Here is a 13,043-nt window from a genome sequence, read left to right on the forward strand (position 1 = left end):
TGCTCTGCTGGGGCTCAGTCATCTGTTTCTCTGGTTAGAGCAACTCCAGCAACCCAGGCTTGGCAGAACACAGTGGGAGTAAAGCAAAGCCTGTTTCCACTGCCTTCCTTTATGGCCACTGGTATTTCAGCTTCAAAGACTGAAGTGTGCGAGGCACAGTTCAGAAACAGGCTTCTTTATTAGTCTCCAAGGTGCGACAGATACAGTAGAGATTCCTATCCCTTTCTGTTCTCTCAGCTTCTGACCTATCATCTTATCTTTGTGCGTTTTTATTTATTATTGCTATGGTCAATTTTTGTCTCTTTTTCCCTCTTCATGGGTTTTTCGATAGGAAGTTGGGAGGAGACACTGATATCAAGTGCTACAGTGGGAATATGAAGCCATACTCTGTTAGGAACTACTGGATGGCCTCTAGCAGCCTCACAACTGATTGATTTGCCTCATCTCCTCCAGTTTTCTACTCCATTCTCCACTTGGCAGCCAAGTGATTTTTCTATCCTGCTCGACACTCTCCTGTGCAGAATATATCAGTGTTTCAACTACCTACAGGGTAGAGTCCACAGCCTTTGGCTCAGCACACAAGGCCTGCATCATTTGGTTCACGTCTGCTGTTCCAATCTCCCCTGACACCCACTCCACATCTGCCTGACCAGCAGCCATCTAGCACTGAGCAGAGGTGCCTGGATGTCCTGCCTGTTTCTACACATGCTGCTCCCTCTACCTGGAACATTTTCTCCACCTTTTTTCCTTTCAAAACTCCTGCTCATCCTTTAAGATGCAACTCAAGTATCCTCTTGCGAAGCCCTCTTTGACACAGGCACCCACAACACTCTGCGTAAACCTCTTCTGTTGGCACTTACAAGCCTATACTGAAATCACTCACTTTCCCTGCTAACTAAAGTATTAGCTCCTCAGAGACAAGAAGCACATCTTACTCATCTGTGTAGCTCTAGTACCAAATGCAGTGCCCAGACCTGAGGAGACTTGCAAAGTAGGGTTCCTAAACTGGTAGATTTGGAAATATAATAGACATAGAATATTTGCTGTTAGCAAGGCATCTCATAAGGAGTGTAAGGAGTTCCAAATGCCCCCAACAGAGAGATACAGGTGAATGCTAGTCATTTAGACAGGTCAACAACCGATGAAAAGCTCTTCATAGGCAGTGTTGATTAGGTATCCCAAAAGAGAAGATGAAGGGAAGGACAGAATTCTGCAGGGCTAAGGTCTCAAGAGCCATGTAAGTCAGCTCAGAGACAGGGCAAGCTGGTTCGGGGGTGGGGAGCCTGGAAAGATTTCTTGAACAGTCCAAAGTGGGCAGGCATCCTTAAAGGGATGATCTAAAGGGAGATAAGCCAGGTAAGGGCCAGAATGAAGACAAAACTGATTAGGAAAATAAATCAGGGTCTGCTCTTGCCTCTAGAAAACTCACTATGATTAGCACAAGGACCCACCCCCACCCCAAATCCTCACCCAACAAGATGGAGATGACGTGGTAGAAAACAGCTTGTGAGAAACACTTGAGATTCTTGGCCAAGGCTGTGATGTGGCCATCAGGAAATAAATGTGACTGGGGATTACATTTATAAAGGCCTGCTCTCTCTGGCTAGCACAGTGGAGGGGACTGTTCTACTTATTCGTCACTGGTTCCCCCAAACCTAGTGTGAGCTTTTCGGTTCTGGAGCCATGCTTACAAGGTCTATCAATCAGAAAAGGGTACTCAGGGGAAGCACCCTTGATGCGGTGGGAATATGAAACCAGGATCTGTTAGGAGCCACTCATAGCAGTAAGGGTGTGCTCAGTTCAGAAAAGGAAAGATGTCTGGGGAGGGGGACACAATTCCTGTCCTCCAGTGTTGGAAATCCATTCTGGGGAAGAGGAATAATAGATCTGTTCTAGCAATCCTGTGGGCCAACTGTGGACAAAGTTGGGTTCAATACAAAGCAAAGCTTCTAAATCTCAGAGTTTCACTTAGTGAGCCCCAGGTCCTGAGGAGAGGCTGGATGGAGAGTGCAAGGCACTTCATAGAGGAGAGGCACATCTGACATTCTCTGCTTCTCTAAAACCATATATTAAAGCAATCCAGTTCCCATTCTTTACTTTAAAACTATATAAAATTGTTATTTACATGATGAAAGAACTCTGATTAACTATAGTGCTTATGGAATTTGGTATTTGTGTGAGTTTTTAACTGAGCACATAACATTACTCTTTTTCATTGAAATATTTCAGCTCCTCTAGTCCATAAGCTTATAAAAGACAAGAACTTCATTTTATAACTTTCAGTCTAAAACATTCTCTTGTACACAGCTCAATAAAAATCTGCTGAATGAATTAATCCTGTTTGTTTAGAATATTCCTAAAACATATAGCAATGGCACATTTTCTTCCCTTAAAAAGTGGAACATAAAGTTAATGTTATGTTTCTTTTACCACAGTTTTTAACAGTGGAGCATAACCAACACAATTTAAATTTTCTTTTACAATACAAGATGCTCTAGTAGTCACCTTTAAAAGTATGAACTTTCATTGCCTAGCACATACCTGTGGCTAGGCTTGGGCCTGGACAAGACTAGGAAAGAGGCCAAGTTTTCTCCAGCCCCTCACCCTGTCCTCCCTCTTCTATCTCGGCAGCCATTTGGCCCGCCTTAGACACCTCTACTGCCTTGCAACATTCCACCATGACTACCAAGCACCATGTAATTTAGATATCATCTTCCCTTCCTCTGAGTGGTATCTATTCAATGTTAGGGATAAAAGGGATACTGGAAACCAAGGTTCCAAATTTACAGCTGAGCTAAAACATCCCCAGAGAAGGCAGAGTTACCCAGAGACAACCAGCTATCCAGGAAGAGCCAAACAAGGACCTGGACCTCCCTCTTTCCTGGCCAGAGCTCTCTCCATTTCTCTTGGGCTGCAATCCCCCATGAATGTGCTGGGTGACTGGCCAAATGACATGTCAAGAAATCTGGGGTAGGTTAGGCACAGTGCGATGGCTCACACCTGTAATCCCAGCACTTTGGGAAGCTGAGGCAGATGGATCACTTGGGGTCAGGAGTTCAAGACCAGCTTGGCCAATATGGTCAAACACCGTCTCTATTAAAAATACAAAATTAGCCGGGCATGGTGGTGTGCGCCTGTAATCCCAGCTACTTGGGAGGCTGAGGCAGAAGAATCCCTTGAACCCTGGAGGTGGAGGTTGCAGTGAGCTGAGATCAAGCCATTGCACTCCAGCCTGGGTTACAGAGTGAGACTCTGTCTCGAGAAAAAAAAAAAAAAAGAAATCTGGGCTACAATGATAATGCCTTATTGTGAAGTCAACCAGATTGAAACAGATGAGGAACGCAGGCACATTTCAGGCACTAGATCAAGGCCACAGGAAAAACTACTGGAGGCAAGTCATGGAAGGGTAAACGCTACCTAGTCTGACCACCAGGAGTGTGGAGTTCTCACCACCAAGGAAACAAACCCACGTTGACGTCACCACATACCCCACAAATAATCTTTTAATATGTTGTCATTTGCTTGTCACCTCGGTTTTTAACCCACGAGTTTTTAATCTACTTAGCTTATATCTTTTCTCTCTCTTAAAAGTCAAGATTTTAAATGTCCTTAAAGTTAATATGTCATAAAATTTTATATTTGCCTTGCTTCCATCAGCAGCAAATAACTTTCTTTAAAAGGCATTTTTTAGGTTTAGGTCACTACACAGAATTCTCTCATAATATTGACAATGTGCAAGTATTCTAAATAAAGCCCATTCATCAAACTATTAAAAGACAATTTTCAAAATTTTTAACTTTAAAAACAATCTGAAAAATTATAATTCTTACTGCACTAATATACAAGTGATACTTGTGGTTATTTACATTTTGGGTTTCACTTTGACCCTTAATAATTCTTATTATTCACATTTTCTTACTGTTTCAAGTAAAGTGAAGCAAGACAAAAGAGATACACATCAGTCCTATAAATAGTGAGGTTCTAATATTTTGTTTATATTACATGCATAGAAAGCAACTTAAAAGAGAGTGAGTCTAATTTAATCTATTTCTAGGCTGCATGTATTGTCACAAAGGCCAATGGGACTATTTAGGCCCGAGTCTTGGGCTTACCTGCACAGTGCCTCTGCATCCAGCTGCCGAGGATTTCTGTGGTCTATGATGATAATGTCATGATGTTTATCCAGGAAACAGGCAAGGACAGCCTGAGCCTCCTTGGTAACTGTACACTTAAACCCTGCTTTTTCACATGCCCTGCAGAATCCATTACATTGGTTATCTTCTTTGGTAAACACTAAAAGTACCTGAATCAAAAGAGCACAAACACTTTTTAAAAAAACGATGTTAGAATTGTCATTTCTTATACTTTTTTTTTCTTGAGACAGAGTCTTGCTCTGTTGCTCAGGCTGGAGTGTAACGGCACGATCTTGGCTCACTGCAACCTCTGCCTCCCAGGTTCAAGTGATTCTCCCATCTCAGCCCTGCCGAGTAGTTGGGCCACAGGCATGCGCCACCATGCCCGGCTAATTTTTGTATTTTTAGTAGAGACGGGGTTTTGCCATGTTGACCAGGCTGGTTTCGAACCCCTGGCTTCAAGTGATCCTCTCACCTTGGCCTCCCAAAGTACTGGGATTACAGGCATGAGCCACTGCACCTGGTCAGAATTGTCATTTCTATGTGTGTGTGTGTGTATGTGTGTGTGTGTGTTTTGGGGGGATGGTGGGTGGGCAACAGGGTCTTCCTCTGTTGCACGGGCTGTAGTACAGTGGTGTGATGTCACCTCACTGCAACCTCCACCTCCAGGGTTCCAGTGTTCTTGTACCTCAGAGTCCCCAGTCTGGGAGATTACAGGTGTGCGCCACCATGCCCGGCTAATTTTTGTATTTTCAGTAGAGATGGGGTCCCTCCATGTTGCCCAGGCTAGTCTAGAACTCCTGGGCTCAAGTGATCCACCTGCTGTGGCCTCCCAAAGTACTGGGATTACAGGTGTGAGCCACGGCACCTGGCCATATGCCTACTTTTTTGCTAAGAAACCCACTGGCAGAACTCAACAAAGATTTAGTCAAGCATTTTATCCTGAAACTAAATGAATTAAAACACATTAATATTTATTTTAGATAAAAGAAAGTTAACTGGGTAAGCTCTCAGATGGTGAATGCTAATATCTTGGTGAAATTATTGGAATACTTAATCCTGTAAATAATGTATTGAAATGTTTGACTCAAGATTTTATGTAATTCCTCCAAGTTAAAAAAAAATTGCTTTGATTAAAAGAAGAAAGATTTAAAGCAGACCAAAATGTGACACTTCAAAGCCTATCAGTTAAGTGACACAGTCACCAGGTGCAAAAGGTAGCATCTGTGCCTCTGCCCAGGACAGCGGCTGGCTGATCACGTCAGTCCTGGCCTGGAGCAAGCGAGGCCTGTATTCATAGCTTCTTCCTTATCCAGCCAGCCTCCTTTCCTCTCTCTCCCTGCTATTCCCACTCCCAATCTGGTTCAGGAGCACCAGTGCTCCATCCCTTCAGAAGCAGACTGACAATGGGGCAACAGTGGTAAGAAGGAGATGGGCAGCCTGTGAAACAGACTGCAAAGCTATCAGAAACCCTCCTAAGGCTTATTTCTTCCACGTTTACTCAACTACACAAAGACCATACATGCAAAGAACTAAGAGCATACATTTCTGTCAGCACTTTTCACATATTTTTAAATGTAATAGTGAATGAAACGTGTTTATGTGTGGGGAGCCTGGATAACTTGGCTAAATTTCAACTGGTTGTTTTCTGTCTCACATTTTGAATTAGATAAATTACAGATACCTTCTCTCTGATAGAGCTGATTCAGCAACATTGAAAAGACAATCTTTTTACTTTTTATACTGGAAAATTTCAAATCTATGGAAACATGAATGAAAATGAACACTAAAGATGCCCTTTCTCTACATTCATTTGCTTTGCTTTCTCTCTCTCTCTAAACACGTACATGTACAGACATACATTATACACATTTTTTATTTATTGCTGAACCAATTTTTTTTGTTTGTTTGAGACAGAGTCTCACTCTGTTGCCCAGGCTGGAGTGCAATGGTGTGATCATGACTCACTGCAGCCTTGACCTCCCGGGCTCAGGTGATTCTCCCACCTCAGCCTTCCAAGTAGCTGGGACCACAGGCACACACACCCCCATGCCAATCTAATTTGCTGTTGCTGTGGTTGCAGAAACTGGGTCTCCCCATGTTGCCCAGGCTGGTTTCAAACTCCTCAAGGACCCCTCAAGCTCAAGAGATCCTACTGCCTCAGCCTCCCAAAGCGCTGGGATTATAGGTGTGAGCCACCGTGCCTGACCTATTGCTGAACTAATGAAAGTAGGCTACAAACACTTCTTCATCTCTAAACACCACAATGTGTATTTCTAAGAACAGGATATCCTCTTATATAACTATAATACTGTTACAGAGTTCAGGGAATTTAACATTGATCCAAACACTATTATCTAAATGAAAGACTATTTTAAATGTGTAAATTTAGCTCCACCTCCGCCGTTTTTAAAGAAAATCAGCATGTGAAAAATACAGCATCGTTCGTTATTACCTGAAGTTGATCTTGATGAAATCTCATGGGGCCAAACTGCACATCAGCTACTGCTACCTGTAAGAAAGAGATCTGCTTAAAAATGAAAAAAAAAAAAAAAAAGACAATGGAGAAAGAGAAGCTTAACTTTTTCTCTCTCTAATCAGTGCCAGAAATGAAAGCAAAATTTCTATTCTAGAGGCAAATAAAGTAAATAGTAGATAAATGAAATGATTATGAGGAATCCTAAGGATCTCCTTATAGCCCCCAGGAAAAATGGGAAGCAGGAAAGGAGAAATAAAATGAATGTGATTCTGACTGCCTTTTACTAGCTACATGTGACTTTAAGTGAATTAACCTTCCTCAGGCTCAATTTCTCATTTGTTACAAAGCCCAAATGAGATGACAATATAGACAGCCCCCCAATAATAGATACTAAATAAACGCTGATTCCCTCTGTGCCTATTTCCATTCTTTTCCTGACGATGAAATCTTACACCCAAATGGCACATGAGTAATGCAATCCAGCAGTCAGAACTGTGGAATGTCATTGAAAAATGGTTGACACTTTCCATTTTACAGAGGAGCATAATAGCACTTACTGATAAGTACTTATCCATTTGAGAATGTAATGCTAAATCAAAGATAAATGTAATATCATAACCAAACCCCAATGAGTAATAACAATCACAGCACTAATGGAAGACTCAGTGTGTTCTGGTTACTGTGCTAAGGGCTGAACATATGTTATTTCACTGAATCCGACAGTAATGTGGTGAGAGTTTATAGCTGGAAAACTGAAGTTCTAAGTACCCTGCATTAAGGCCACACAGCAAGTGGCAGTGCTGGGATTCCACCCAGGTTTGTTTAGCTCCATACACTGTGCTGTAAACTCAGGACCACTAGAAGATTTGAATAGCCTGTATACAACACAAAGGGGCCCAAGGAAGGGACAAGGTGGGACTGAAATCCAGCTCCAGGTGATGAATTCTGGCACTGGGCTGCTACCCAGGGGAAGAGACACATTTTGTAATTTGCCCAGAGACTCTGTAGGTGTTGATGAGATCCCAATCTAGGCCTCTATGTGATGGTATGATTCATCACAGCAACAGAAGAACTAGATCCATAAGACTTCCTACAAAATGTTTCCCAACGGACTGCCCTCCTCCAGTCTCTCCCCTCAAGCAGTGACCTATTCTAGTAAACACATTACGAAGTTTGCTTAGTGATGGGAGAAAAATCCACATATATTTTTAACCATGAGAAGCTGATGTCTAGTAATTATGGGCCACTGGCTCAGTTTCTGAATTGCTTTGTAATAATTTTATCTCTCAGAAGGCATAAAAAGAATGAAGGTCCCTAATATTCTAGAGCAAAGACTGAGGAGGAAGATTCTTCAGCAAGGTGAAAGAGTCAGGAGAACAGAGAGTGCATGGTATCACCTATCCTCTTGAGTTGTGTAACTATGGGCCAGTCTCATACTGGTGTAACTGGATGCCAAAGCCAGAATTTCTATGAGGGAAGATGGTCCAAGAGGTCCACAGGCGAGTCTTAAAAGATGGATTTAGAGAAGACAGTAGAGTAAGAAGCAAGAATCTGTTTCCCCACATAGACAATATTGCACTGGCAGAATATGTCTGATATAACTATTTTAGGAACAACTGAAGACTTGCAACTTCCAAGGGAAGGCTTGGATGGTAAACCGCAGTTAATTTTAGCTCTTAGCACATAGCAGGTACCCAGGCCCAAGGTGGGCAGCTGTGTATGTGTTCCTAAAGCAATCTGCGCACAACTTGCAGGACCCAGGGAAGGCAAAAACAACCATGTCCTCCAAATATCAGGGATCCATGCTGAGGTACAGACAAAGAAGGGGTACATTGTTGCACTTTCTCCCATTGTTGCAAGCCATTCCCCCTCCAGTTGAAGAGAATTCTAGGAGATTTAAAGGGCTAGTGCTCTTCCTCTCCTTTCATTTTTCTCTTTTATCCCCTTTGAGAGTCAGACATTAGGGACTAAGGCATTCAAAAGCAATGGCATATACAGGGAAAATCAGAAAGTGATTATGCAAGCCCAGGGAAAGGCTTAGAAAATGCCTAAGACCTTAAGTTTACACATTAGACCGATCCTTGGCACAGAGATGGCCTACCACAATTAAAAACAAGACAAAACAAAACAATAACAGCAAATCCTGGGGAAGACGGATAATATGATTTCCAGAGTTACCACATTATTAAATTCAAATGTCCAGTTTTCAACACAAATTCACAAAGCATAAAAAGAAACAGGAAAGTACAGCCAATTCAAATGAAAAAAACTAAATCAAGAGCAACCATCCCTGAAAGATACCTAATGGCAGATCTACTAGACAAAGACTTTAAAACAACTTCAAGATGCTAAAAGAACTAAAGAAAGATGTGGAGAAAGTCAAGAAAGTGATGTATGAACAACATGAAAATATAAGTAGAGATGAAAAAAACTAAAAAGAAACCAAAAATAATTTCTGGAGCTGAAAAGTACAATAACTGGAATGAAAAACTCACTAAAGAGATTCAAAGGCAAATTTGGGCAGGCAAAAGAAAGAATGAGCACACTTAGAGAGGGGACAATTGAAATTATCGAGTCTGGGAAACAGAAAAAAGCTTTTAAAAAAACAGTGAACAGAGCTTACAGTGCCTGAAGGACACCATGAAACAAGCTAATATATGCATCATGGGAGTCCCAGACGCTGAAGAGAAAGGGAAAGAGAAAATGTATGAAGAAAATATCCCAAACTTGATGTAAGACATAAATATAAATATCCAAGAAGCTCAACAAACAATAAGTAAGATGAATTCAAAGAGACCCATACCAAGACACATTATAATGAAACTGCTGAAAGACAAAAAGAAAATCTTGAAAGCAGCAAGAACTGCGCGTGGTGGCTCACGCCTGTAATCCCAGCACTTTGGGAGGCCGAGACAGATGGATCACCTGAGGCCAGGAATTCGAAACCAGCCTGGCCAACATGGCGAAACCCCATCTCTACTAAAAATACAAAAAAAAAAATTAGCTGGGTGTGGTGGCGGGTGCCTGTAATCCCAGCTACTCAGGAGGCTGAAGCAGGAGAATTGCTTGAACCTGGGAGGTGGAGGTTGCAGTGAGCCGAGATTGCACCATTGCACTCCAGGCTGGGTAACAGAGCGAGACGCCATCTCAAAAAAATAAAGAAATAAAAAAGAAGAAAAAAAAGAGAGCAGCAAGAAAGAAGCGACTGGTCACACACAAGAAATCCTCAATAAGATTATCAATAGATTTCTCATCAGAAACTTTGGAGGTCAGCTAATTGTCAATCAAAGATCCTATATTCGGCAAAACTTCATTCAAAAGTGAGGGAGGAATTAAGACATCTCCAGAATGAAAAACAAAAACAAAAACAAAATAAAACAAACAAACCAAAAAAACTAAGGGAGTTCAAACCACTAGATAGGCCCTGCAAGAAATGTTCAAGGGAGTCCTGCAGGGTGAAATAAAAGGACACTAGACAGTAACTCAAAGCTGTCTGAAGAAAAAAAGATCTCAATAAAAGTGAAACCATGGATAATTATAAAAGCTGTTGCTATTGTAGAAATGGCTTATAACTCCTTTTTTTTGTTTCCTATGTGATTTAAGAGATGAATACAGTTTGCTTGGAAAAAAAAATCACTGGTCTAAAAGGAAGTATTATTGTAACTTTGGTGGGTAACTCTACATTTTGCATTTTATTTCCTAAATAAGAGACATTTGAAAGTATTAGTGTATGCTTTTGGGCACACAATGTACAGTTGTCCCTTGTTATCTGCAGGGAATTGGTTCCAGGAACACCCATATATATGAAAATCTATGGATGCTCAAGTACCTTATATAACATATTCCCATTCTCCTCTATGCTTTAAATTGTCTCTACTTACTTATAATACCTAATACAATGTAATGCTATGTAAACAGTTCTTCATGCTGTATTATTTTACATTTTTTATTTTCATTGTTTTTTTTTTTTTTCCTAAATATTTTCAATCTTCAGTTGGCTGAATCCATGGACGTGGAACCCACCAATATGGAGGACCAACTACATAAAGCTTTAATTTTGTGACATCAGTAACTGAAAAGGGTGGGAATAAGGCAGTATAGCAGTAGAATTTTTGTATGTTATTGAAGTTAAGCTGGCATAATTCAAATTAAATATTTATATAACATTAAGATGTTAACTATAATCCCCATGCTAACCATAAAGAAAGTAGCTATAGAATATACACAAAGGGAAATGAGAAAGGAATTTAAATATTGCACTACAAAAAATAGACTAAACACAAAAGAAGACAGTAATTAAAGAAATGGAAGACAAAAAAAGCTATGTGACATACAGAAAAACAAACAGCAAAATGACAGAAGTTAAATCTACCTTTATCAGTAATTACTTATTTATTTTTAGGGACAGGGTCCTGCTCTATCACCCACGCTGGAGTGCAATGGCATGATCATAGCTCACTGTAGCCTTGAACTCCTGGACTCAAGAGATCCTCCCACCTCAGCCTCCCGAGTAGCTGAGACTACAGGTATATGCCACCTCATCTGGTTAATTTTTAAATGTTTTGTAGAGACACGACCTTGCTTTGTTGTGCAGGCTCAGTAATTACTTTAAATATAAATGGATTAAACTCTCCAATCAAAAGACAGAGATTGGCAGAATGAACCTATCTATATGTGGTCTATAAAACATTCACTTTAGATCCAAAGACAAAAATAGAAAGTGAAAGGATGGAAAAAGATATTCTAATAGTAATCAAAAAAGAGCAGGGGTAGCTATACTAACATCAGACAAAATAGACTTTAAACCAAAAAAGGCTATAAGAGACAAAGGAGGACACTATATGTTAAAGATTCAATAGGGTAACAAGATATAACAATTATAAGCAATTATGTATCCAATGACAGACCATTAAAATATATAAAGTAAAAACTGACAGAATTGAAGGAAGAGACAGTTCTAAAATTATAGTTGAAGACTTCAACACCCCCCTCTCAATAATGGCTAGACTTAAGCAACACAATAAAACCAACAAGATCTAATAGACATATACAGAATGTGCTACCCAACAACAACATATACATTTTCCTCAAGTGCACATGGGACGTTCTCAAGGACAGACTACATGTTAGGCCACAAATCAAAACTCAGTAGATTTTAAAAGATAGATGTAATACAAAGTATCTTAAGGATAAAGTGAGAAATCAGTAACAAAAGTAAAACTGGAAAATTCACAAAATTGTGGCAATTAAACAACACAATCTTAACTAACAGATCAAAGAAGAATACACAAGATAAATTAGAAAATACTTGGAGATGAATGAAAACAAAAACACAACATACTAAAACTTATGGGATGTAGCAGCAAAAACAGTGCTAAGGGGAACATTAATAGCTATAAATACACTAGAAAACAAGATCTCAAATCAACAACCTAACTTTATAATTTAGGGAACTAGAAAAAGAGCAAACTAAAACCAAAGCTAGCAGATGGAAATAATAAAGATTAGAGCAGAAATTAATAAAATAGAGAATAGATAATACAGAAAAATCAAGGAAACCAAAAGCTGGTTCTTTGAAACGATGAACAAAATTGACAAACCTTTAGCTAGATGCAGAAAAAAATAAAAATGACTCAAATTACCAAAATTAGAAATGAAAGTAGGGACATTGCTACCAATTCTACAGCAATAAAAAGGATTCTAAGAGAGTACTATGAACAATTATACACCAACAAATTGGATAATCTGGATAAAATGGACAAATTCCTAGAAGCGCAAAAAGTACCAAGACCAAATAATAAACAAACAAAAAACCTGAATAGATCTATTACTGGTAAGGAGACTGAATCAGTAATCAAAAATCCCCCAACAAAGAAAACCCCTGGACCCAATGGCTTCACAGGTGAATTCTACCAAGCATTTAAAGAACTAATACAATCCTTCTCAAACTTTTCCAAAAAATTGAAGAGAAAGAAAAACTTCCTAACTCATTCTACGAGGCCAGTATTACCTTGATACCAAAGTTAGGGCCAGATGTGGTGGCTCACACCTGTAATCCCAGCCCTTATGAGAGGCTAAGGTGGGAGGACTGTTTGAGGCCAGGAGTCAAGTCAAGACTAGGCAACATAACGAGACCCTAACTCTACAAAAAAGAGAAGAAGAAGAAAAAGCTGGTCATGGTGGTATGAACCTATAATCCTAGCTACTCAGGAGGCTAAGGGAAGAGGATCATTTGAGCCCAGGAAGTCGAGGCTGCAGTGAGACAAGACTGTGCCACTACATTCCAACTTGGGCAACAGAGCAAGACCCTGTCCCTTAAAACAAAACAATCATGCCACTGCATTCCAGCCTAGGTAACAGAGTGAGACTCTATCTCAAAAACAAAACAAACGACAACAACAAAAGACACTAAAAGAAAATTATAGGCCAAT

The 13,043-nt window shown here is 40.1% G+C and overlaps 1 protein-coding gene across 4 annotated transcripts in view; it reads right to left on the bottom strand.

Annotated features, from left to right (window-relative positions):
• PDE8A (phosphodiesterase 8A) overlaps nt 1-13,043 on the bottom strand; it is a 154,252-nt gene that overhangs the window by 67,570 nt on the left and 73,639 nt on the right. For all 4 annotated transcript variants that reach the window (XM_024232292.3, XM_024232289.3, XM_024232290.3 and 1 more), the window contains exons 2-3: nt 6,589-6,645; nt 4,113-4,303 (exon numbers count right to left, since the gene is read on the bottom strand). In XM_024232292.3, coding sequence (XP_024088060.1) covers nt 4,113-4,303; nt 6,589-6,615 — 218 coding nt within the window. In that variant the 5' untranslated portion in view covers nt 6,616-6,645. The remainder of the gene's footprint in view (nt 1-4,112; nt 4,304-6,588; nt 6,646-13,043) is intronic.

Source organism: Pongo abelii, chromosome 16 (assembly GCF_028885655.2).
Source record: "Pongo abelii isolate AG06213 chromosome 16, NHGRI_mPonAbe1-v2.0_pri, whole genome shotgun sequence".
NCBI classification, from domain to species: domain Eukaryota; kingdom Metazoa; phylum Chordata; class Mammalia; order Primates; family Hominidae; genus Pongo; species Pongo abelii.